This window comes from Phaethon lepturus, unplaced genomic scaffold (assembly GCF_000687285.1).
Source record: "Phaethon lepturus isolate BGI_N335 unplaced genomic scaffold, ASM68728v1 scaffold19729, whole genome shotgun sequence".
Lineage (NCBI taxonomy): Eukaryota > Metazoa > Chordata > Aves > Phaethontiformes > Phaethontidae > Phaethon > Phaethon lepturus.
This window is the reverse complement of record NW_010561473.1, coordinates 1-26666: the sequence shown is the minus strand read 5'-3', so window position 1 is coordinate 26666 and position 26666 is coordinate 1. Positions and strand designations below refer to the sequence as shown.

Sequence of the window (26666 nt, the reverse complement as noted above, 5' to 3'; positions counted from 1 at the left end):
TCCCTATTGAAAAAAGTGCAGACTCCTTTTGCCACCCAATCCAGGCGACCTTTACAATTGAAAACAAAATCCAAGATCTTAAATAGCTCTTATTTCAGAACACTGAAAGGAAATGTAAGTAGAGCCCTGTGAGGACAGTTTTCCCTTTATTTTGAACAAGGGCAGGTAATCGGGCAGAATACCAAGAAGGTTTTGAAAGTAAGTTGTTCCTGTGCTAATACTGTTGTTTAATTTAGGGAGTTGGGATGTGTGGCATAACTGTCCTTTTGAAGAGTGGCATCTACATTCACATCAGGCTTGGGTGTGAAGCAAATGTCAATGACCTGTAGGTGCATGACTGAGGATCTCTGAATTGCAGTTTTCTTTTTAAATTGCCCACAGCAGCAACAAAAAGGCAGAGGAAATACATGGGTGGAAGGTATCTTCCCTGTGGATTTGGGGGCAGAAAGGGGATAAATGTACGAAACTTTGTCCCTGGGTTGTATAACTTTATGATTGCAAACACCTGTAAAAATAAGTTTAAAAAAAATAAAACTTACAGTGGGGTGGAGGAGTAGGTAGCAGTATTAGGTCATCTGTTCCCTGAGCAAGCTCTTCCTTGCTGAAGGATTGGAAATTACTGTAATCCTTATGCTGCCCAAGGACTTTCCTCCCTTTTCTTCTCCACCTCCACTTCATCTGCCAGAAACGGGAGAGAAATGCTAGAGACAAAAAGCAGCCAGGAAACCAGGCAAAAAACAAAGCTAACTGAAAGAATGAAACACTGTGTGGCTTAATCATCTGTGATCCTGAATATTAACTGCTTAGGAGTGTTTGTGCCTAGAACTCACTGTCTTTTCAGGTGACTGAAATGTTGAGAATTACTCATAAACGGTTGGCCAGAACAGATGGGTGAATTTAAATAAGTTCATTTTCTTTGCATGCTAATAACAACAGGGCTTTGGTTCCACCTACATTTATTTTTCTGCAATGTGGGAGAGAAGCTGGGATGTTATGAAATTATGAAAATCCCATTGTACCATGACATTCAGAAGTGTGTTGTTCATCGTCACCTCGGTGTTCTGCTTATGTTCCTGTGTGTGTGCTTTTGCAGCCAATGTTTGTCTCCCTTGGTGATACAAAGGGTTGGCTACTTGGATATTGGGTCTTACCTCAGACTCTTCATGCCACAGGTAAATATGTACAGAATCCTGTAAAAGCGAGGGATGCAAATGGGAGGCTCGCTATCTGCAATAGATCTGATGCATGCAAGGTTGGTTTCCTTTTGGTAACTAGTTGACTGTTTTCTTTGTGTGCTGAAATGGAGTATCTTATAGAAAAGCAGCATGTTTATTTTCCAGTTGATCAAAGAGGTTAATTGGAATTGCACACAGCTTTGAACATTGGAAGGAAGAAAGTTGTGAGAGGGGCTATGGTGTTGTTGGTTTGTTTGGGGGATCTTTTAATGTGGAGGGAAAACTGTTGTATATTGACGATGTGAGGTCAATCAGAAGACTGTTACTAGTAGTTGTGTGTATTTGTGGTAGTTACTGCAGCACCTCGTTATCAGAGTCATTTCATAAACATGTGATTGCCAGTCTCCTGGATAGTGTAAGTAAATGGGAAAAGGAAAGGGGTGGGCTGTGTATGCTCAGTGATTAGTGCAATGGTGATGAGTGTCACGTTAATGCTATTGTTGTTACTGCGATTATGAGTTTAAGTGGGGAAGAAAAAACACTAAGGAGAGACAATAGAGATTTGGGGATGGTAAAGCTCAGTGGATAGATAACATGTAACGAGTGAAGAAATGTGAAAAGGAGGGGAGAGAGTATTTGAGTTTAAAGGGGGCATGCATCAAGACAGTAGGAAGGTCAGTGATGTCTACAGTGCCTGGGGTTTCCTGCTTTGTTACTTCTGCAATTTCAATTTCTGTTGTCTAGGATCCCCAGCTGCTTCCTACCTGCGCTGTCTTTTCACACCTGTATGGTGGAGGAGAGTCACAATGCCAATCTCAGTATCTTAGGGTGAATTCCATTGCTTTGGCCCTTGTTGGACCCTTCACTGAGTTAATTCAACTTGCTAATCCCACAGAAAGTTGTTCATTTTAGCACATTCGAGTCAGTGTTGAATCAGTTTGGTACAGTTTTTGGTGAACGCTGGTAAAATGTGAGGAAGGGAGTGTTCTGCATATTGTGAGGGAGGAGGCATAAATAGGATCTTTTCCATTAGCATATGGTTAGATGTTAAATCATCTAAAGGCATAATATGTAACTTTATCCTGAGAGTGTCTCCTCTGTGCAAATCTAGGTCTGGGATGTGTTATAGTGAAACAAGTTTTATTTTATTTTACAATTTCTGGAGCAATAGTCCATAAGAGGCAGATATATTTAGTCAAAGGAATTTGCAATAGATTCCATTCCTTTCTATCACTGGTTTTCTGGAAAAAGTTTTTTCTACCCAGTTAACATGTAGTCTGTCCTTTGGTCTTGAGACTATCTTTGGAGATTTACGAAACCCAGCAATGCAATCCTTTTTAATGATTTCCCTGTGATTTCATTCCAGTAGTATGGCAGTATGTCAAATCTCTCTTGGAGACACTTTGTATTATAATGTAAAGGTTGGCTTGTCAACTCAGAAATACCAAGTCCTGTGTCTAATCACAGATCTAGTGTGGTTTGCACAGACTAAGGCATCCCTGGACTGGCATTTCCATATGCCCATATGTCTTCTGGGTAGGCACATCCTCCTAGAAGGTGCCTGCTTCTCTTTAAATTTCCCAGAGTAATAGAAATCCAAGGTGGAGTGTCACATAAAACAGTTGTTTGCTTTTATTGGAAGTTTAAAGGCAAAGATAGCTGAGTTAATCTTTCCTGTAAAGGTTCTACTTCAGCCATCCAAAGACAGAGATAAGACTGTGTCTGCTAAGCAAGAGGAACATGGGATAAGAAATCAGTGTGCCAAAATAAGTGTACTGGAAATTCGGCTAGATTGGGGGGTAAAACTTGCAGTGATACGACTCTTCTTCTTTTGGAGCTTAAGTTTTTTTTAGTTTTTGATTCAATTTGTCTTCCAGTGTAATTATTTAAAAAAGAAAAAGCTGTTAGAGGTGGTGTTCAAAGCTTTCTTAAAACTTGTTGGTTATGCTTTCTGTATTTACAGCTAGGGCAAAGGTTGGAGGCCTCTGCTACAGAACTAATGCTACATCTCTCTCTACAAATAGTTATGGTATTAGTTCCATTTTTAATTATTTTCCAGTAGATGTAACTGTTCTAGCCTTCATAGGTCAGCAGTAAGCTTTAATTTAATTCAAGCACATTTTTTCCAAATATAATTCCATTTCTTAAGGTTAGACTAAGGAATTGATCATTTTCCAAACTTTTCTACCTCTCCTCTGTGAATAAGATGACTTCTGGTCTGAAATAAGCTATCATGGAAAGCTTGCCAGGCATTTGAGACACATACACTGGTCGTCTTCTGTTGATACAGAGAATTTCCAAGACTGCTCTTAACTTACTTCACTAACCAAACCAACCATTTCTCCATGTCCTAGTTGCCTGAGTCACAAGATATTCAGTTAGATACTTTTCCGTTGCTTCTTCAAAACATTTATTTATGTAGCCTGGAAAAATAAGTAGACAAATACAAAGTGGAGAAAGGAATTAGTCATTGGAGTCTAATTCTTATCCTTTGGAAAAGCGGGGAACCAAGTTGTCCCTGACTTTGCTTAAAGAATTAGATCGTGCATCTCCTTACGTGGATGCACAGAAAGCAATTCAGAATTAAAGCTGTCTCAACAGACTTGACTCTGATCCTCTGCAAGCATCCTCATCCTACTCTCACTTAAATAAGCCAGCTCAGTCTTATTCCAGATGTACCTGAAATGGTGATGGTTGGTGGAAGAGATGGTCAAGATACTTCTCTTACTTGGCAATAAGTGAATGCATTAGATTGAGAAACCACCTCCTCTGTATGCAGATGTCAGCAGCACTTAAGATAGTTCAGTTGCTTTTTCCGCTTCTGAATTAGGAATGAATAGTAGAGGGAAGGCTGCCTCACATTTTGCCGATGAGGAGTAGTTTGATTAGAATGATTGTGAATGTCCCCCTCATTGCAACGTGAAGTATGTTTCCCTGGTATGACTGACCAATCCCCTAGGTCTTTTCTGTTTATTTTTTCCTCTTGTTGTTAGCTACCATAACATTGGAGCTTTTAATGAGGTAATAAATTCCAGATGCTAGAACCTGCATGTTTCTAATCCTCTCCTTTCCTGTCTCCTTGGCATGTTTATAAATCAGCACAAATGTTTTTGAGTGTGAGTGGTAAGCACGTGTCCATAGCAATAGAAATACTGTGGCTGATGTCACTGGGTCAGTGAAGTAGTCATCCACAGGGAGGGGGTTGGCTGACTTAGAGGGAGAAAAGAATTTTGATGCTATCCAGTATTGAGTTAACATCATTTCAGCTCATCCTGTTGGATTACTGTGTACTGAGTTTTTTAATAATGTGATATTCTAAGAGAAGTAGTGAGGAAGAGAGAGTAACTCTGATTAGAGAATCAGAGAATTCAGGTGGGAAGGATTCTCAGGAGACTTCCAGTCCAACCTCCTGCTCAGAGCAGGGTCAGCCGTGAGGTCAGACCAGGTTACTCAGGGCTTTAGCCAGTTAAGTCTGGGGAAAATGACAAGGAAGAAGATGGCACAGTCTTTCAGGGCAATGTGCTCTGCTGTCTGGCTGTCCTCACGGTGGTTAAGTTTTTCCACGTACCAAGTCAAAACCACTTTTTGTTTCAGTTCACATCCATCGTCTGTTGTCCTCCCACCTTGCACCACTGGGAAGATCCTGGCTCCATCATCTTAGTAACCTCCTGGGTACTGGGAGGCTGCTCGTGGGTCCCTCTGAAGCCATTTCGTCCCTAGGCTGAACAAGCCCAAGTCCCACAGCCTCACCTCATAGGGCAAGTGCCCCAGCCCCTGACAGTCTCGGTGACCCTTTGCTGAGCTCATTACAGTTTATCAATTTCATTCTTTTTACTGGGGATGCCAAAACCAAATGTAGTATTTTAGATGTGGTCCAATAAGTGCTCAGTTAAAGGTGATAGTTACTTCCCTTGATCCACTGGGTAGGCTTCTGTTGACACAGTCCAGGATGCTGTTGGCCTTTATTGCTATCATGGCATGCTACTGGCTCATGTTATGCTTGCTGTCTACCGTGACCCCTAGGGCCTTTGCAGCAGAGCTGCTCCAGAGCCAGCAAGATGTTCATCCTTCCTACAGGCAAGACTTTGCATTTGGTTTTGCTCAATTTCATGAGGTTTCTGTCAGGCCGTTCATCCAACCAGTCTAGATTTTTGAATGGCAGCCCTGCCCTTGAGCTCACGGACTGATCTGGTGCCATCTCCAAACTGGGTGAGAGTACCGTTTCACCAATTCTAGCAACATGCTTGTCAACAGGACATGCCCAAACCTCTGTGGTACTACCAGCGATTACTTTATACTCTCTAGGGAGAGTGTGACCTGTTGACCACTGCCTTCTGAGCCCCACCATTCAATCATTTATTTTTTTTTTAACCTGTCTGCCTGTCCAGACTGTAATGTCAAAACTTGGGTACAAGAGTATTGTGGAAGGCAATGTGAAAAGCCTTGCTGAAGTGGAGGTAAATGATATCTGCTGCTCTCCAGCTTGTCCACAGATACCATCCACTGCCACTGTAGGGGTAGAAGCTCTTGCTGTACTTGGTGTCCATTGAAACTATTAGTTGTAGGTGAGGTTTGGCTTTCCTAACATCACACCTACTTGTGTATGTGATGATTTCTAAACTCCTTGGTATCCTGTACCAGCTTCCACCTCCTGAATACTGACTTTTTGCATTAGAGCTCAGCCATGGGTTCTTTGTTTAAGTATGTTTTGACTGTTCACTGGTGTGCTACTAGGTGGAAGACCTCCAGAAAGAAACACAGACACTTCCTCTGGAAGAAAATGTTAACCATTGCTGCTGGTAAATATGTGAAGAACAGAATAAACATAGGGGAATGCCATCTTGTAAAGTCTTCTAATTCTTATCCAAAGGAGGGCCTGAATTAATGTTAAAAGCATGTGCAGATGGAAATACTGTATTTTAGGCTAACATGTTTCCGCTATAGAAAGTAGTTTACTGCATACAGCAGACAGCTGCACATGTACGCATTTATGTTGACTAAATCTGTTTAATTTTTCATTTAGAATTAGTATAGGAACATTAATGTAAACCTGAAAAAAGAATGTTTGCTAATATTCTTCAAGTTTAAAACATGTTCCTGCCCTACATGGGAACAGTCAATTCTTATTGTGGAGAAGAATGCTGATTGTATTTAGTTTGTGGTTTTTTCATGGTTTTGAAATAAACTCCTTGTACATTTCCACACACTTCTCTTCCTTTGCAGATTAAATTTTGTTGTATTTATCCCACAGTCATATTCATCTAGGTTTTGAACATAAGCCCTTATGTGCTTGGTGGTCAGTCTACAATAATAATTTCATGTATTATCAAGAACCTGCAAAATATTCCAGATGAAAACAATAAAAAAGCGATTTTTCTTTTGCTGTTATTCAGATCGCTTAGAGAGCACTTCGTCCATCAATGTGTGTACAGGACGCTGCGAAAAACCCCCAGTCTAGACACAGGGCATGTTGCATGATGGGAGCTACTTTCTGTGCTCCACATCCTGTTATGTTTACCGCTTTTAATTAAGTTGGCTTTCCTGATGATACACTTAGCTTTCCCATTGTAATTACAGCTGCATGAAGTGTCAGCAGGTGTGTGCTTTGGGCAGTAATCTAGCTGTTAATTTATTCTTCCATTTGATTTGAAGCCAGCCTGGAGGAGGGAGAGGGGAGGCAGTGTAATAGTTTTGCATGCTTCCAGGCACCTCGAATGGCTGCCACCATGCAGAAACAGAGACCTGGATTCAGGCCAGGGCCACCAGTTTAGCAGCGAGCAGCCACAGGAAGGACCTGTGTGCATATGTAGTTCAATGCAAGAATTTAAGTGCACAGTTTGTATCATAAAGGAAGATGGCAGTAATTATCAGACCATCCGTATATAACGGCAACAAAAACCCACCACCGTTGCTCTGTGCCATGTGGCCTTAAACAGTAAGGGTACAAAACATCACAACTGGCTTCAATAGGTGCTTTTAAGGTGGTATATTCCTTGCCTCAAATAAGGAACTAGATTCCCTTGATACTGATGGATCTGTTGAGGTTGTAGTCCCAACTGCTGTATTTGCTCAGCAACTAGATGCTGTACCACGGCATTTGAATTTGCTTCGATGGATTAGTTGTCCAATGCACAACCTAGGGAGAATTAGGCTACCAAATTAACAATGCACTCAACTTGCTAGGAGTGAATCCCGAGGAGGGGGGAGGGATTTAATATCTCAGCCTCCACAGGCAATCAAGCAGGTGACTGACCTAATTTGAGATTTAAAGCTCTGGACGATTTTGGAGATGGAAGCTGACCAGGCATAGGCAGCTTATTCTGAGAAAGGTGAGGAGAAAGGAAAAGAGCAGTCTCTTTTCTTCTAGTGGAATACTCCTCTGAAACCATTCTCCTGTGGCTGAGGTGTAGCAGGGAACCCAGTCCCACCCTCCTCTCATTTCCAGAGGATGCAATAACCACTGTTGTGGCTTATCATGAGTGCACCTCAGTTTTTCCTGTTGAGGCTGTTTGACTTGAAATACTCATCAGAGCATTAACCCTTCCATGTCCCAGGCAAGAACCCTAATGTGAGGCTGAGAATCAATTTCTTCTGGCTTCCTGTCAGTGGGACAAGAAGGCTTGTACCTGTTTTGAGCTCCAATGGACAGCACCAGGGAGCACTTGACCCCAAAGTCATCTTGAAGCTTGTAACCCTTTCTGAATAGAGAGATCTGAATAAAAATTTTGAAGGACTTGGTGGCACGTAACTGTTGGCCATTAGTACCCTTGTCCTTCTCTGCATTTGATCATACTGTGGGTTGGTGAAGGAAAAGAAAGATCTACTGTGCATTAGAATGTTAAATTCGGGCAGATAGGAAATTCATGGACACCCATCGCCCCCTGCCAGCAGACTGCTTATAACCTCCCAAACCAGCAATTAGATGCAGTAGGACTGCTCGTCCACTGGGAGCAGCTTGAGATACAAAGAACTACTAGTCTGTTTAACGAGGAGCCCCATGGTTAACTAGAAGTTCTCGGTCCTGTTGGTATGAGAAATTTACTATTCTCTCTCCAGAAAATTTAAACTTGTCATGCAGATGATGTGTGGCTTACTTTTGCCAGTGCCTTAAGCTATGCTGTTTGTCCACTTTGTTCTGCAAAAGAAAGGCCTGCAGCCTATGTTGAAAATGGCTATTCAAGGTACTGTGTACTGCCACTGGACAAAGCCCAAACCACAGTGATTCTTGCTAGGTTCTGCTACAGGAGGAGCAGGGAACATTTCTAGATGGATGTGTGCTGGCCAGAAAGCCATGTGGTGAGACTTGCTGCCTTTACAGACAGCAAGGAGAGTCCCTCTGTGAGGTGGCTTTCCTCTTGGGGTCTGAGAAGAGAGGACTGGGGTTATGGCAAGCTGTTGGGTAGCAGAAGGCCTGTAGAAGGGTCAGTTTGATGGGAGCAGCTGAGCAAATACTTCTCATCCTATCAGAAATAGGGGACGATTTACCATACTCTTCTGAGTTCTTGCACAGAGATGGTATTTATAGGCTCTTCACCTTAAGAATAATTGAGAAATACTCCCTTTCTCAGCTGTTGCCTGCTCTTGTTTTTCATGCCTGTGGGAAGGACAGGAGCCAAGTATCTTGTCTCATAGGAGATTTTAGTTGTGTCAAAGCAGACAGGGATCTAATCTGAGTAAATATTGTTTCTGTCTCTGTTGGTTTTACTCTGTAAAAAGATGACCTGACAGCTCCTTTCCTCCTTTTTGCCTTACGTCTTCTGACGTAGTTAAGGGCTGTGTGATTCATCAAGTACCTGGGTAACTATATCTCTAGTGCTCTCCTGGGTACCAGCAGCAGTGTTTTACTCTCAAGTACAGATGTTCCACTGAGGTCATGTCTGTGTTCATCTATGAAGCAGTTATATATAGTTATGTATCTGCTAAAATCAGACCTACGTTTTACAAGGTGCTGTTCTTGCATGCACTGAGGGAAATGCTGGGAACCTGTGACTGCAGGTAACTGTGGTAGAGTTGTGTCCCTGCTGAAAATCAGGCCATGTACACAGACGTGCCAGGGAGACACAACCAGCTCTAAGACCAAGGCTGGAAAGCAGATGTTGCCTATCACTCTGCTCCACCAGCCAAAGACCTTGCTTGCTGAATACTGCTAAATACTAATATTTGCTGGATATTGCTAAATACTGCTCTGCAAGCATTTAAATGAATGCCAGTGGAGGGATGTGGCCTTTGTGTTGCAGCATCTTTCTGGAGAGAGATTTAAACCACTTTGGGACTCAGAAATAGTTACTTAGGTGGGACTCCTGAGGGCAGTGTTGGAGTCTCTGTTTCAATTCTCAGAATCACTAAGGTTGGAAAGGACCTTCAAGATCATCAAGTCCAACCGTTAATCCAGCGCCACCATGTTCCCTAAACCATGTCTTGAAGCGCCACATCCACACGTTTTTTGAACCCTTCCAGAGATGGCGACTCCCCCCCCTCCCTGGGCAGCCTGTTCCAAGGCCTGACCACCCTCTCAGTGAAGAAATTTTTCCTAATATTCAATCTAAACCTGCCCTGGCGCAACTTGAGGCCATTTCCTCTTGTCCTATCGCTGGTTACTGGGGGGAAGAGACCAACACCCTCGTCGCCACAACCCCCTTTCAGGTAGTTGTAGAGAGTGATGAGGTCTCCTCTCAGCCTCCTATTCTCCAGACTAAACAACCCCAGTTCCCTCAGCCGCTCCTCATAAGACTTGTGCTCCAGACCCCTCACCAGCTTTGTTGCCCTTCTCTGGACAATTCCCAAGTGGGCTGCTGCAGCAAAACAGATTCCATGGGATAACCGCTCCATTGTGCTTGTAGCGTTAAGCTGCTCCATGTGTCTGTTGGTCTTCCCCATGCATGCAGTCAACTTGGGTCTTTCCCTATATAGCACTACAGGCAACGGCTTTGAAAACAGCTTTTTATTGAAAGATGGAAATGCACATACAGAATGGTCTGAAATGAAATAATCAATGGTGAAATAAACTTGGTAGAAAAAGAACTCCCTCTCTTTCAGTTATGTGGTATACGTTCTGTGATCCTCTTTCTCATTCCTCATCCTTCAGGTCTAATTCTGAGTCTTGTGGCAATGTAGTCCTGTTGAGCTCAGTGGCATTACACCTCATTGATAGCACAGTCAAGACTCAGAGCTTCATCAGAATTGTTTCTGCTAGTCACTTTGTGGTGGTTGCCTGCTTTGTTTCTCTTTTTGTTTCATGGCTTGTTTGACTTTGCTCAGCATCACTGCATCCTGGCAGCTGAGTTCCAGGAAGATTAAATCTTCTTTTTCAAATATTTTTTAACTTTTTTTGTTCCAGAACAAATAAACACATATGCACACTTCAGCTGTCTGCCTTTATCTGTTCAATGGTAGAAGACCTGAGCCTTCTGGCTTGGGGGGCTCAGCACTGAGTCTGCCTGCAGGTGACCTAGTCTCAGCAGTCCAACCCTTCCAGTTCTTGTGAGCACTTGTGGTTCTCCTTCTGGTCTTTTGCCCATGCCAGTATTAGGACCACAGCTGGAACTTCCTTAGCTTCATCTGATGCTACTAGTCTTTTCCCCAAAAAATCAATCTTTCTTTTCTGTTCTTGGTTTTGGCCTATTGCTGTATCCTCCTTTACTTAACTCCCTGCCTCCCTTTGGTTCCTGCCTCCCCCACACCCCACTTCAAAAACTGCCAGTGCTGCTTGTATTCCAGTGCATCCCAGTTTGCTTCATAGATCTCACACATACATGCCGCAATCATTTAACCTATGACTGGCATGCAACCTTTTTTGGAATTATAATCAGGTTTATCTTCAGGACACTAGTTAGAAATCATGCAGTTTAGTGTATCTGGCTCTTGTGGGGTTTTTGTGATTTTTCTTTCACTCTCCCATCCTCTGTCTCTGTGTCTACAATAGGGTTTCTGCCACTACATGTGGATTAACAATTCATGTTTTGTTTTACTCTTCAAAAGACATCGCTAATCAAACATCTTAAATGATTTATCAGCTTTTGGCACATATGATGCAAACAGTCTAGAGAGGAAACCTAAGAATGCTACAGCCTGCATTTCAAAGGGATGGTGCTGATGGGGAATACCCGTGTTGAGTGAGGACATTACCAGACCACTATGGCCTTACTGAAGACACTAATCCTTGCTTTACCTCTTTAATTTCTCCACTTTTCAGCAAGTGCCAATAAGGGAATTATTTTTAGATGCTGTTCTTTGCTGTGGCAGCTCTAGGAAAGGATTTGTTCAGATGTGTAGTTGCAGGTATAAATAGAAAAGAGCTTCTGGACCACCTTACTGAGCAGTTATCAACAGAACACAGGCAAGTGCGGGATTTGTTTGTGGGTTTGGCTCATACTGTATACCCTTATGTGAAACTTTGTGCATTGCTTGTCCATTAAGGAAAAAAGTTCAGTGTCATGATTTAAGTGTGAACCCATACAAGAAGCTTATCACTGTGATCTGACACACAGTGTAACTTTGATCCCTGACACAGCAGTTCCTTGGTATGCTAGCAGTACAAGTCATTGGACATGCAGATGCATTCATTTCACTCTACTGAATTATGAATGAAAAGATGTACCTTCTAAATCATAAATCACACTGCAGACAGTTTTCAAAAGAGATACCGTGTGCTTGGTCAAGTTGCAGATTAGCAAAACAGCTAATGGATCATGTCTTATCCTACGTAATGGGTTACATTTTGATCAATGAAACAAGCATTGCCCCAGGGAAATGCAGTTCTCAGGATCATCGATGTTGTGTGAAAGAGGGAAATTTGCTTTAGAAAAGCCTTCTGTAGGAGATGGGCTCGGTCCAGTTCAGATCGATAGTAAGGTTCATTCTTCTTCAACTGGCATTGGGCACAAGCGGTCCTTCTCTGTAAAGCAGAGCCAAAGCATGAGTGTAATTTAAAGAATATGCAAACCAATTCAATAAATATATTTGTGTATACTTAATTGTTTTTTTATGAACCAGGGTCTTAATTCTGCTGGCATTTGCTGTCAGGCAGTGAGAGATAGTACATCAAAGACTGATTATACTTAAGCTTGTATTACTCTATTAATAAGCTGATTTTATTGTCGTCTTTTGCCTGCTAATAAATACAGCTTTTGTAAGTAAGTTAATTTTCTTATAATTGGGATCAACGTTGTTAGAAGTTGTGTTGTTTTTTCACGGCACATTGAATCAAGAACAAGAGATCAGCAGAGCTGCTGTGGTACCCTGACGGCAATATCAGCAAATGGACCGTTTGTTCTTCCAGTCTTTTTTGGTGCTGCTGTCAAGTGATGGGGAATACCAACAGCAGGTTGTTATCATGACATCATCCTTGATTGCAGGTTCCTACATATATGGGTACACTTGTCCATACCCTTAGGCAGACAAAATAAAGTGCCCGTTTGGTTTTATGGGTAAAAAGTGAAGGGGTTACTAGTGTCAGATCTCAAAGGGATTTCTCTCTGAGTCGTGTAACTGGTTTAGCTTCACAGATCTACCCAGCAAATGCAGTCCTTTGCCTTGGATGGGTTGCCTCAGAAAGCTTACTGGCTATTAGAAAATGGAGCTTCTCTAAACGCAGCCGTAATGAAAGACTCCTCCATCATTTGCGTCATTGTTTTAAGCCACTTGAAAGTGCAGTCATCTGTGTAGGAGATGAAACTTCTCTTGATGGCCTGTTTGTTTGGCATTCAGTGGTCTCAGGAGCTTCATAAACATTCAGCAGTTGAGCCTTTCTGTCTTCCAGCTGGTACTTTAGCCCTCTGTTGCAGGAAGAAAAGCTAAGCCGTGGAGACTTTAAAAATGGTGCTGACTTGTAGCCTAGGCAATTTAGAGATTAAAAATAAAAAGTAAATTCAGGTACTATACTCCACATACAGATGCTGTTTTAATTTTGGTGGCTTGAACGACCATAATTATATATTTTAAAATAGCCTTTTCCCATCTCTTCTGGCTCTGGAGAAAACTGATGCAAAATAAGTGAGACAAAGGTGGGCACAGGGGAGGTGTACGTGCAGCCTCCCTGGGCTCTCTGTTTTAGTTTAACTTTTAATTCAAGTTAAGCTCTTGGGGCTTGATCTGGGAAATGGCTTTGGGGCCAGAGGCTGGCCTGGCACATCTGCTCCCTGTCCTGCTTGTGGTCAGATGTAGGTAGCTGGGCTGACAGAGGCAGTGTGTGGTGGCAGATAAAGACTGCTCACATCACTAAAATCCTTCTTTTTTTTTTTCCTGCCTTAATTGCCTCAAGAAGGCAGGAAAAAAAATTCTAGGTTTATGGGCTCTGTTTCCTCTTTGCTTTTCTGGCCCAACAAAGTCTTTGCAATGCAGTATCAGCAAAAGGGGCAATTGCCCATCAACGTGGATGAGGGGCTCCAACTAAAAGTGTGTTGAAGAGTGAAAGGGGTACCATGACCACTGGTTTAATGGAAGGCAGTGGCTGCCCATCTCGGTTTGTAAGGGGCCTGATCCTGTCCCTGCATTTAACATATGTCTTGAAGGCTCCTGTTGGGTTGATCCACTTTGGGAGAGCACGGAGGAATCCTTAATTTTTCCGATGTTCCGATGTGACTGAAGTTAATGCTGACTTGCTAAGTCTTGTTAGTAGTTTTGTGAGGTCTGGTAGCTTTGAGCATGAGCAGTTGTTAGGGTCCTGGCAAGCTTTAAAGAAGAAAGGTTGGACCTGAGTCACTTTCAGGTTCAGGGACAGCAAAGTGGGTGTTTTCTCTTTTGGCATGAGCAACATGCTCTACTTAAGTCTCAAACTCTGTGCCTGAGTATATTAATGGACCTTGCCGTGCTGATCATGTCAGATCCTCCAGCTTGCTTAAGTAAACCCTGTCTACTTGTCATCAGAAGAGCGTGTAACTGGTTTTGCTTGCAAAACAACTGATTATGTATCCATAGAGCATCCTCCTCTGGCCCCAATTAGAGGCTGAAGCCTATGTGACTTGACATATTTTGTGAGTGAAGGCTTGTTAATTGAGCATGTAAATGTGTAATTGTCTGTACAATTATCCAGTGGATTTTTTTTTTTTAGCTTTGCACACAAATATGGGAGCACAGTCATGCAGTCGGGCAAATTTTCTAAAACCAGATGCTTAACTGAATATGTGCATTGAGCATACAGATGTGAACACCCTTAAAAAGATGGATCCAGTTGTGGTAACCTCCTCTTTTCTTTTGGTATGTGGATATGCTAATCTGAATGTTTTCATCCCAGTCTGTCACATACCATAGTTTCTGTGTTACCACTGTCCTTTTTCCTACTGAATATGTTTAATTGGTGTGGGAAATGGCAGGTACTGTAAGAATTATTCAGAAGTTGCTGTTAATGTATGTGCTGGAATTTAGTGAAGTGTTACCTTGTGCTTACAAGGTCGGTTGGTGCTGTAATACCTTTAAAATGGTTCTAGTCCATATGAAATATTAATTTTAAATGTGGTGGGTTTTTAGAGGAAAGCTGACTTATATAGTGGGAGTTATTGGCAGTCACAGTCCAGTGCAACTTCTGAGAGCAAAAAATGCCATTAAATTTGCAAATAACGGTATGCTTGAAGTTTGCTCTGTACTCGGTAGTTTCTCTGGAGCTGCTGATTTGCAAAGAATGAGTGATCTGGCAGTTTTGACCTTGCAATTCTCATCTGTTGGAGTGACTGAAAACCTAAATGGCTCATGTTTGAGGTCTGCAGTGCTCATTTACTGTGAAAGAAGACACAGTAATATTGCTTTTCTTTATAACATGTCCTTTTATATAGAACTAAATACTACATACAGTCTTTTTGAGGTAGCTTTGAAAGAAGTGTATAGGAAGGTAGTTTCAATAGCATACAAAAAGTTCCTGAATAGTGATAGAGCTGTGCCACAAATGTGTACATGCGGTTGACAACTTTATCTGGTCAAGGGTAGTCTGTTCTTATTCAAAGACCCACGGAGTGATTTGTGTTGGAAAGGTCCTTCAAAGATCATCTAGTCCAACTCCCCTGCCATGGGCAGAGACATCTATGACTAGATCAGGTTGCTCAAAGCCCTGTCCAACCAGACATTGAAGACTTCCAGAAGGCTCTGCCTCCCAGGTTCATGGCAATGTTGTAAATAACTCCTCGGGCAGGGGTGCAAACGGTGTCAGAATTGGGGATGCCGTTTTAATCTGAGTGACAACCACTCCCCTAACACCCTTTTCTCTTTATTTCTCTGCAGATGTCGCTCCTATGAGGATTGCTGTGGTTCAAGGTGCTGTGTAAGAGCTCTCTCTATCCAGCGACTATGGTATTTTTGGTAGGTCAGGTCATTTGGGAATGTTATGTTTGTCCTGTTCTTGTCTTGTTTGTAGGACTTAAATCAGGGCATTGCCAGCCCTAGTATTTTAAAGTAAAGTAGGTACAAGTATGCAGTAATATATATGTGTCCATATAAATGCAAGGACTTTGCGTTTTTGCTTATAAAATTCTCCCAACGTAGTAAGAAAGCACTGAAAGAAAAGGTTACTGAGGTTGATCTTTCCTGCTTCTGCATCCTGCTGGCCTGTACAGGCAGCAGTCCTACTTTTATTCAAAATTGCTGAATTCCTTATGCCTGTCCCAGCTACTACCAAGTGGCAACATTTGTCCATTTTTGTTGAGCACTCAGTTTTCGAAAGAGGATTGTGTAAGGAGGATTGTGCATTTAGGCAGGGTTTAAGATATTCTTGCCAGCTGAATTGAGGCTTCAGTTTAAAAGGGAGAGAAGTACATTTATGACTATGAGGATTTCACTGGAGATGACAGCAAGGGAAAAAAGGCAGAAAGATTTCAGCTTGTGAAACCAGCAGCTCAGTAATCTGGATAACGCTTAAACTAATCACTGTTATATGCATAATGAAAAAATAAGGTAAATTCATTTTGGGGAGGAATTTAAGAAAGCACCCGAATAAAACCTTCTCATTACAGTAGAGAGAAGGCAAAAGCTCTCCTAGAAAACCTGATTTCAAGCATCTTTATGTAGAATTTGAAGACTGCTTAAAAAAAAAGCCTTCAAAATTGAAACAAATAAACATTGAAAAACAGAAGCCCGATATATACTATAATACAGAGATTTCCCAAAGCTGACTCTGGGATTTCAGTCTACAATCCTTACTGATATAACTGAAGAGCTCTGCATCTCAATCCCTGGGGTGACATCATAAATCTCTGTTTTTCTGTTCAGAACAAATCCTTTGCAGGAACGCTGCCAAAAGGGAATGTATTAATACTGGCTCAGGGAAACAGGACCTCCTTCTGCTCTTGTTTCTACAGTGGAAACAAGAACAGAATTTGACCCTTTGCATGAAATACCTCTTGCTGCCATGCAGTGTCACACTCTTCCTCTTGGGCACCTGGGAATGCTCCAGAGGAGATAAGCATGGTGTCTAGGCTTGCCTCTGGCCAACTTCCATCCCTTCCAAAAGAGCATAGTTGTCATTGTTTGCCAGTAAAGGGCCCTGAAATGAGGTGGCAATTACAGGCAGAAGAACCATTTGGGTTTATGGGAGCTTGCATCAGTCACTCGCATGTCCGATAACTAATCGAGAAAACACAGTGAAAGCCGTTGTCTGAAGAACAAAATCTTCTGACATGCCCTTTCTGCATGTGCCTGTTTCCACAGCATGAGGGCAAGGGAATGATGAGGACAGTTTAGTCAGGTTGGAAAAGGAGCTGAGAGGAGAACTGAAGCAAAGTGATTTCCTTTTCCTTGAGAATGTATATGCCCTCTAGGAAGCACAAAGCAAAGCTTGTCATCTTCAGTGCTGAATGCTTCAGTCTTCTGGCTTGAGCTTAAATGCCAGCTACCATGTCTCCCATGGGAAACAAAATTATGGTGTTGAGTAATTTAAGAACATATAAGAATCTTCTTTTAAGGGCAACTGCAGAATCATAGAATCATAGCATGGTTTGGGTTGGAAGGGACCTTTTAGATCATCTATTTCCAATCCCACTGCCGTGGGTAGGGACATCTTCTGCTAGTCCAGGTTTCTCAAAGCCCCATCCAACGTGGCCTTGAACACTTCCAGGGGTGGGGAATCCGTAACTTCTTTGGGCAACCTGTTCCAGTGTCTCGCCACCTTCATAGTGAAGAAATGTATAGTATTCCTCTTTGTCCCCTACAAACCCCCTGGCCAGCCTCAATGCTGTGAGTGCAAGGCCTGTGTCCAAGATACACAGTTTGAAACTGTACCGACCTGGAATTTCAGTTCAGCATCCCAGTGGCAAAGGTCAGGTATGAACCTGAACTTTCCAGAAGTTCAAGGGTGTTTTAGTTTCAGATTTGACATGCCAGAAAATGTGGAACAATAGTACTGATTGCTAAAGATGTCCGTAATATATCCCTAAGTGCTCCATGAGTGCTATCTCAAATGACATAGACCTGCTTTCAAGAAACAACCTATTTAAGAAACCCCGATAAAAGCTGTAGGCTGATGATTGCTAGATGATACTCTTGTTTCTCTCAACAAACAGTCTGGGTTTGAGAGCTGCCTGAATGTGGGTGGGTTTTGATTTCCCTCTTCTCTTTGCCTAGGTTCCTTTTGATGATGGGAGTTTTGTTCTGTTGCGGAGCTGGTTTCTTCATCCGAAGGCGGATGTACCCTCCTCCACTAGTAGAAGAACCTACTTTTAATGTGTCTTACACCAGACAACCAGTCAACACTGCAGCAGGTCAGAGACTGCTCATTAAAGAAGTTTTACTAATTTCTTACATTTGTCAAGGCATTTTGAAAAGGGTACATTTGGGGGTTTTGTTTGGTTTTTGCAAACTGTGGGATTTGGAGAAGGGATTGCACTGCACTAAACCATGCAGCCACCTCCTGTGATGAGTGAAGTCGTCTGCCTTTCAAACAGCATAATTCATCTGCAGTGTACAGAAGTTTTTTTGAAACCCCGGATGACAGGACTTGCACTTCCCTCTGTTGTGGTTCCTAATGCCTTTACAGCAGTGTGTCCGTGCATGGAAGGAGGCTAGCAAGTTCGCACTTTGCAGCGTAGACAAAATGATAGGTGTCCAAAATGGACAGTGACATGAAGAAAGAGTTTTAAATACAGTTGATAACATCTGGCAGAGGTGAAGGAAAGCCTAACATTTTTCTTCAGTGATCTGGCTATCTTGCAAGTCTTGTCTTTTTGATTTGCCATCCATGCTCTGTGCTACAGTTTTTCTGCAGCAAAGTGGTCCTTCTCCCCTTGTTAGTCCGATTCTGGTCAGTAATGGCTGTGAGTGTCAGGAGGATCTACCTAGTGATGGCTCCTCTGGCAATACTGCTTTCTAAGTTTATTTCTTCCCCTCTGGCTGTTAGATAATCCCAGTTGGGAGAATCCTGCAAAATAAGACTCCCCTGTAAGCAGAAGATTTTTGTGTCTTATGGGAGCATTTTGAATCTGGCTGTCTCTAGTTGCAAGACCTTCTACAGTGCTGAGAGTGCATCTGAATACACACTCTGGTGCTTGCTTTCTCCCTGCCTCAGCAAGGCCAAACTGAGACATTTCTAACCACTTTCCAGATTGCATAAGCCAATGCAATGGCAACTTTGTGCCAGCGAAAGTACATACACACACACGTACGCAGGTACACTCGGTACACTGGCACTTTTCCTCCCGGGCTGTCATTTTATTGCATGTTGTATTAGAGAGAGCTGAAGCCAGAGGATCATTATCTTTTCTGATAATTTTTTTTTTTTAATCGGCAATTTGTTTTTGTTTCATACTGGCTTGGAAGTGGAAATACAACTGAATATTTTGTAATGAGAAGGAGGATCTCTCTAAAAATTTGGTGCCTCAAACCTCTCTATGAACAATCATTTTCCGAACCATTACATCCCTGTGCAATACTGTGGCTGCATCAAGACAGCGGAAAAGTGTCCTAAACCCCTTCTAGCTGGCTGTGACTACAAGCATGCTGAGGTGCAGCATTTGGGCTCTCCCCGCTGTCATGCTGGCTATTGCACACCTGCCTGCCTTGTGCAGGCTTTGGAAATGCTCTTTCTTGCATCCTTAAGCATATACTTACTTACACCCTTTTCTCCCCTCACTCTCTCACAGCTCTAAACAGATAAAAAGTTACAGACACAAACTGACACTTTATTCACCCTCTTCTTTTTTTAAAATCCAAAGAGGGTTTTTTTTAGGGCTTCCTTTCTGCATTTGTTTTTTCAGCTTGACTGAACAAGCATTTCCACAGAGAGTATTTATTTTTCAACAGTGGAGGGCTGGGAGGAGTCAAACTAACTAAACTAATATTTTTAAGCCTGAAAAGTAACCTCAAGATTATGTAAACAAGGAGCATCTTTGGCTGGATTGGCAAATACCAGATTTAATTTTAGAGCATGATTTTATATTTTCATGATGCTTCATAGAACACAAATTGTGGGTGAATATAAAATAAGCACAAGCCCTTTAATGATGTGCTTATGCCACCTGCTTCCAGACTGTTACTACTGTTACTTAAGCTCTGAGCTAATGCCACCAAATTTTTTTTTTTTTTTTCACTTTTTATACTGTTCTAGGAATATTCAACAGCAAAAGCAATAGGAATTAGCAGTCAACCAAGTTCTCATTTTCTGCTAGGTCCTCTTCCAGATTTGGTAGCAGCAGCCAGTTCACTGTTGAGGTGGAGCCCTTGAAACGTGGCTCCTTGCCATCTCCCTCCTTCCCTGCAGAGATGATGGCAACATCTTCTGCCATCCCAGCAGCAGCCTGCAAGCGGGAGTGCTTTTTCTGTGGGCCTGACTGAGAAAATGGATTGAACACCTCACCTACAAGCAGCAATTTGCAGACCTGGTGGTATCTTTCACTTCAGCCCTGGCCTGCATCTCCCCGAACTGGCAGTTCAAGCACTAGAAAAGGTCGGGTCCCTTCGTAGACACTTAACAAATACTTACTGAGCTGATCGCACAAGGAAGGTGATAGTCAGATGATGTTTTCTGCTAGGTGTTGTTTTTCTGCAAGTGTCCACACTTTCCCACCCCCCCCCTTCAATAACACACAGAAATTTTAGTGAAAACAGTTCCTTCCCTAAAGAGCAAGCTGCAGTGAGCCACCTCAACCTCGCCCGCTTCCCCATGCGGATGGAAACCGCAGAAATGCGGAGCTGGGCACGATTTAACTTTAAAACAAAACTGCTTAAGAAAAAGGCTACAGAGGAGGGTATTAGCCCAAACTTTGGAGAGTTAGGACTCGGCTGCCGGTCCCAGCCTGGCTCTCCCGCAGCCGCGTGCTGCTGCTATACGTGGGAGCAGGACAAGGGCTTCTCGTCGCTGCGGCAAAGGAAAAGAGGCTGCAGAGCAGCCCTCTTCACTCAGACAGGCAAAAGGTAAAATTATTGTGGTGTTGTGTTAAAAATTATTGTGTTAAGAAAGAAATAGCTGCGTTCTTGATCTGCTTTCTGTCCTCTTTGCTCCCGAGTGTCCTAAGGTCCCTAGGCAGACACCCCAGGCCCTGGGAGAGTTTGCATCCCTGTGTGTTATGGTTCAACCCATCTGATTTATTATTGTAGGGACACGTTTTTGTTTGGTATGTAGCTCCTTCCTGAGTGCTTGAAGCACTAAAGCGTGCTTAAAGCTTCAAGAAGCCTGTATGCCTCTGTGGCAATATGGAGACCTAGTGTCACTAAGTCACGGAAAGGAACGATTGAAGGGGAAATCCCTATGTCGTTATAGGAAAAAGAGACTAGCACCAAAAGAAGAAAACCCGTTGCTCAGCCATGATTTTTTTTTTTTTCAGTCCAGCTTTATTTAAATAGACAGAAAGAGAAGAAAACTCATTTAAATCTTGAGACAGAGATAGTCTGTGACTTTAATTGCTGAATTGCCTAAGTTGTCTTCTACCACTCGCTGTGATATCTGAGGAGGGTCACATGCCACCTTTGTTATTCCTCATGGCAGCTGTCTCTCCTCGTGTCACAGCTAAGGAATTTTGCGTTTGATTGTACGTTTCCTTTCCTTGTCCCTGCAGGCTCCAACATAATTTCCTAAATTTAATCTGTGCAAAGCAATCTTGTCCCATTGTGTTAGCCAGCCATAATTGGCTTCAGCTTGGGTTTTTGCTTTATACGTGTTTACTCCTTAGCCGTACCGTGCCTAGAAGGGAAATTATGTGTTTGAGATGAACTCTGGCCTACAGGCAGATCCACTACACTACAAAATAATCTGTCAAGTCCTTTTGTAAGACTTGACACGTGAGTCAGGGCTGTAGTGGAAACCGCTTTGTCCATCTGGGATCCCATGCTTCTCCTCCCTGCAGGCTCGGCAGCTTTTCTGTCCAGGGAACTGAGCAGGGCTCACTGTTTTCCCTTTCAAATGGTAGTCGCTTGGGGCCAGTGGTGCCCTTTGTTTCACTAAATGATTTCCATTGCATGCAAAATTGAAACTTTTTGGTGAAATCTCAAGAAGTGAATGTAGTCCTGTAAGCCTGGGTTTCCTCTGGAATGAGAGAAAGGTGGCTCCTTGCCTTTGCTTTGATGAACACTTTGAAAAAACTTGTCCGAGTGTGCAGAGCACAGGCCCTGGAAGAGCATGACCTGATGCCGCTGCTGCTGTTGATACCTTTTCTCTCCTTTCTTTCAGGGTCACAACAACCTGGAGTGCCGTATTACACAGATCCAGGTGGACCTGTGATGAATCCCATGGCTATGGCTTTCCACGTCCAGCCCAACTCCCCACAAGGAAACCCAGTTTACCCACCCCCACCTTCCTACTGCAACACACCACCTCCCCCTTACGAGCAGGTGGTGAAATCCTCCACGTGAGGACTCTGGCTCTCTGACCTGACTCTGTGAGAAGAAGGTGCCATTGCAAAATGACCGAGATGGAGGGCATCTGCCCTTTTGAACACTTGCTGGTTCTCCAAGTCCTCTCTCCCTCCCTTCCCTGCACCTTTCCTCATTAAAGTTACTTGCAAAGGGGTGATTTTAAATTTTTTCTTTTTTTTTTTTTTTAGTAGAAGTGGATTTTTTTCTTTGTCTTCAAAATGAGAGAAGTCATCTTTGTAATGCTTTTAATGGAAACCTATATTTAAAACCTGTATGTCTTTCTCTTTATTTATTGTTCATTTCAATCATGGGTTTAATTGCATTCTGGCAGGCTACTGGTAGCAGTTCTTTATGCAACCCAAGAGTCATGTGCACCCTCCTAAAGACCCTGTAGCAGAAATGCCCTCATCTAAGGGATATGAGAAAGAAGGTAGAAGAGGCAGGGCAATGCTTTTACCAGAAATGGTGACCACCATCTTTTTCTTTTACGATTTTCTTGTACAATTTGGTTCTGATGCACAACAGAAAGACGCTGTGATAGAAGTCACTGTGACTGGAGCACCAGCGTTGGTCAAGTCGTGGCAGAGGCTTTGCCAAGTGCCCTGGAAAAGTCATTACTTTAAATGATGCATCTAAAAAGTGAAGGACCAGGACTTGAGTGTTTCTTGGCCAGCACCTGGACTCTGCCTGTGTGATCAGCATCCTGCTCCCCGTGTTTTGCCAGCGATGAGATTGTATGAAACAGCCAATGACCTAAATGTTGGTAGTGAGAGGGAAGTGTTATAACCTCGGAGCTACTTGTGCTTATGCCTCAAGTAAGCATAAGTTTATGCTACTTGTTTCTAGTTAGAAACACTGAAATATGTAGGTAAGTTTTCTTCCCTAAATTGGAAAATAACTACAGTAAGAAGCAATGGGAGCACACTTCCAGGTTTGGTCCCTTTGAACATGGATGGGAGTTTTGTCTCTGAGAAGTAGTAGCTTTCGTTATGGTCTTACTGCTGCCACAAAGAGTACCGAGTAGAGCTCTCCTCTCTAGGTCAGGCAAAAAAATTTTTGGGATTGGTGCTTAAGAGCAGTTCTGGTGCACAGGTGGTTTGGCTTTCAGTGACTCTTAGCTCTTCATATGTTTTGCTGTGAGCGGCCCCAGGGTTCCCAACTCACTGTCTCATGCTTGTGGCTGACTCGGAGTGACCACAAGTCAACACCTTCAAATAAGTACTGGACACAGTACTCCAGGTGAGACCCCACCTGGAGTACTGCATCCAGCTCTGGAGCCCTCAGCAGACGAAAGACATGGACCTATTGGAGAGGGTCCAGAGGAGGGCCACAAAAATGATCAGACGGATGGAACACCTCTCCTGTGAGGACAGGCTGAGAGAGTTGGGGTTGTTCAGCCTGGAGAAGAGAAAGCTCTGGGGAGACCTTACAGCAGCCTGCCAGTACTTAGAGGGGGCCTATAAGAAAGATGGGGACAGACTTTTTAGCCGGGCCTGTTGGATAGGACAAGGGGCAATGGTTTTAAACTAAAAGAGGGCAGGTTTAGACTGGATACAAGGAAGAAATTTTTGACGATGAGGGTGGTGAACCACTGGCACAGGTTGCCCAGAGAGGTGGTAGATGCCCCATTCCTGGAAGCATTCAAGGTCAAGTTGAATGAGGCTCTGAGCAACCTGATCTAGTTGAAGGTTGGACTAGATGACCTTTAAAGGTCCCTTTCAACCCAAAGTTTCTATGATAAACACAGAGCCCCTTTACCTGTGAGGGCTCTCACACCCATCTATGTCTAGCAAAAATGTAAAGCTACTCTGAGACATGACTACGTACTAATGGGACCTTCTCTCTTCGTGCATCTTCAGAGTGACAAAAAGATGCCGTGGCCTCCTACTGCTGAAGGACTTGCAGAAACACCATAGCTGAGGGTTAGGAGTCCGATGTGGTCCTTTGGGTACCAGGTGAATTGCTTACTCACTGCCAATAGACCGACTGCTCCTGTGCCCCTCCAGCCAGGGTGCAGGGGTCACCGAGGTGGTTCGGAGTAATCTGAAGACCTGTGTTGCACAGGGCAACAACGCTTTATTGTGCTGTTAATGCATCCCAGTGGCTTGCGAGAACTTGTTCCTAGGTGGCAAGCTGGATTTGCAGAACTGGCAGAAAAGAGCATTCCTTTTATTATGAACATGAGTCCCTAACAGAAAAACCACTAAGGGGTCACTGTTTGTAAAAGCTGCTGGTGGAGTTAGTAGTCAGCTGGAGCAGAGCTAGGTTTTGAGGCTTTTTTTTTTTTTCAGGCTAGCTTTTTGCTTTTGCTCATTCCCGCAGGCCTGACTTGGGAGAAATTGTAACTAAGGCTTTCCCTTACTGTGCAACATAATAAGGGACAAAGCAAAGTACTTCTCTGTGTGCAGTGTAGGCTCAGCAGACAAGATAGTATGTTTTATATATGAGTACTAGATCCATCTGAACACCGCAACTGTATATATTTTCTAAATTAGTGTACTCTTGAAGTTTAAAGTTGCATATGTCACTGGATATGGTTGTGTATACATGACAATTTTTTAAAAGCAAATCCAACCTTTCTTTTTCTGTCAATAGAGATGACAACAGGCCTCATGTTAGTAGATAGATGTTGTTAAGTCCTTTTATATTACAAAATGTATCTGTGACAGCTGGCCTTTTCCTGGACACATTGAATAGAAGCCTTTTATAGTGAATTCTTATGCTATACATTGAAATTCAACTTCTGGTGAAGTTTTCCTGAAGTCTGGCTCGTTTATTTGCTAATGTTGATGGGTGACACTACCTCTTACAACACATGCACTCCTCTGCTAGCAAACTTGCTTGGTCTTCTCTTGAAAACACAGCACTTGTGTGGGCATCCATACGAATTACTTGCAAACTGTTTACATGCATTTCCTCTTGTTGCCTTGCTTTTGGAAGTCCTTATGCTTTCTCTTTTTTTTCCCCCTCTCTTTTTCCCTCTTAGTTTAAAAAAAAGTAGCGGGGAGAAAGAAAGAAGAAGTCCTGTAACTTTTGGTAGGGTGATAACAATATGAAGTTGATCAGGAGCGTACATTGCACGTTTTGCAAGGTTTGTGGGTTGGAGGGTGGATGGAGCAGAAGGTTTTTCTACAGTCTCAGGGACTTATATTGCTCATAATACTTGTGCAGACTTTCTTTGAAATGCATTTTATCGAAGTAAGATTGGATGTTGCTGTACCCCTAGCCCTCTCTGTTGCTCTTTCCTGAGCTGTATGTTTAAAGTTCTTTATATCACTGCGTTTAAGAGTGTGATCTCTTGTGTGCAGAGGAGGAGAGAAGGCAAGGCTAATGCCACTGAGAGATTTGTACTTGACAGCATTGAGCAAGCCAGTTGCGAAACACAGGCTACAGGTGCACCATTGGAAAGGACAAGGTTACTTCTCACCAGCAGGCAGTGATGACAGGCCAGGTGTGCAGTCCCACAGATGAAGGAAAATTTCACCTTCCAAGAGGGTATTACTTGGGAGTAGTGATGCCCCAAGAGCTGCAAGCTTCCCTGTGGTGTGTTGATGTTTTATCTGTTGGGATTCCCATGTTGGATTCTCTGAGTGCTGCTCCTGTGTCATCTCTGTATCACAACAGAGATTTTGATGCCTCGCTGACGTGTTTTGACTGCAAAACCAGTTTGGTGCTGGTGGCTGGGAGCCGTGGGGGTGGGTGGGGCAGTCTCCTGCACCTTCCTGGGGGCACCAGACAAGGGTACGGGGCTGACTTCCCACCTGCATTTGAGATCTCACCATGTACATTGGGAATTTGATTTAATGTGTTGTGGGGATCAGTCTACTGGTTCTTGCAGAGGCATTTGATATGTGGGGTTTAAATGCCTGGAGCAGGGCTTGGGCAGAATTGACATGCTTAAGCTGAGCCACTGAACCCAGAAGAGGAGCCAGGAACATATAAACAATACCTCCTTGAGGTCCTTTCTTCAGTTGTGCATCCTCAAAACATGTCTGATGTACCTGTGAGGAGGCAGTGATCGAGAGGAACATGCCTAGGTGGGTAAGGAAGCCTTTGAGGGACGTCTCTGCTGCTGTGACCCTGGCAGAAATGGGAATGGGAAGGGGGTTAATCCCTTTCTGCCACAATGAAATCTCCAACTATGCTGCTTTGAGAGAAGAGGCACTACCAAGGACTCTTGGCACACCTTGCCCATAGCTCTGGTGTGGCCAGTCCTTCATACATCTAAGGCTTGTGGGACAAGCCCACGCTGTGTTGTGGGATAGGGAGGGAACTAGCCCTTTCTGGGGCTGGGCAGTTGGTTTTCAGCCAGAGGTTTCTCTGTCAGTCTTGTCTCAGTGAAGAACAGCAAAGGTTATGAGTGACTGGTTGTGCTTGGCTCTCTTTCCTCCTTGGGGATCACGCAGGGAGGGAATGAGCAAAGGTCTTTATTATAGACTCATCATGACTCTGTGATCCTTGTGTGCAGCTTGTGCCACTGTGTACGCTGTCATCAAATTTGTCTCTGAGGGCTGTTAAAGGTGGTATTCCTGAGACTCTGTAGTTCTCAATAGGAAGTCAGCCATCTCCTCACACAGCAAACCTTCCTGACCTCGGGTGTTTTCAGGGCCACGGACCTGGCCACATTTCTTCTTAGCAGGTTCTGGTTGCTAGTTCTTCCACCATCGCTGGTGAGACCAAAAAGCCCCATTTGCTGCTTTTTTCTCCTGGAGAAACTGGCGGCTCGTG

The 26666-nt window shown here is 43.3% G+C and overlaps 1 protein-coding gene across 1 annotated transcript in view; it reads left to right on the top strand.

The window, feature by feature from the left end:
* VOPP1 (vesicular, overexpressed in cancer, prosurvival protein 1) overlaps positions 1–22212 on the top strand; it is a gene marked incomplete at its 5' end in the record, with an annotated part of 22480 nt that extends 268 nt beyond the window's left edge. Inside the window, 3 exons of the mRNA XM_010294023.1 lie at positions 15384–15461; positions 17718–17854; positions 21754–22212. Coding sequence (XP_010292325.1) covers positions 15384–15461; positions 17718–17854; positions 21754–21935 — 397 coding nt within the window. The remainder of the gene's footprint in view (positions 1–15383; positions 15462–17717; positions 17855–21753) is intronic.
* Positions 22213–26666: the final 4454 nt, after the last annotated feature.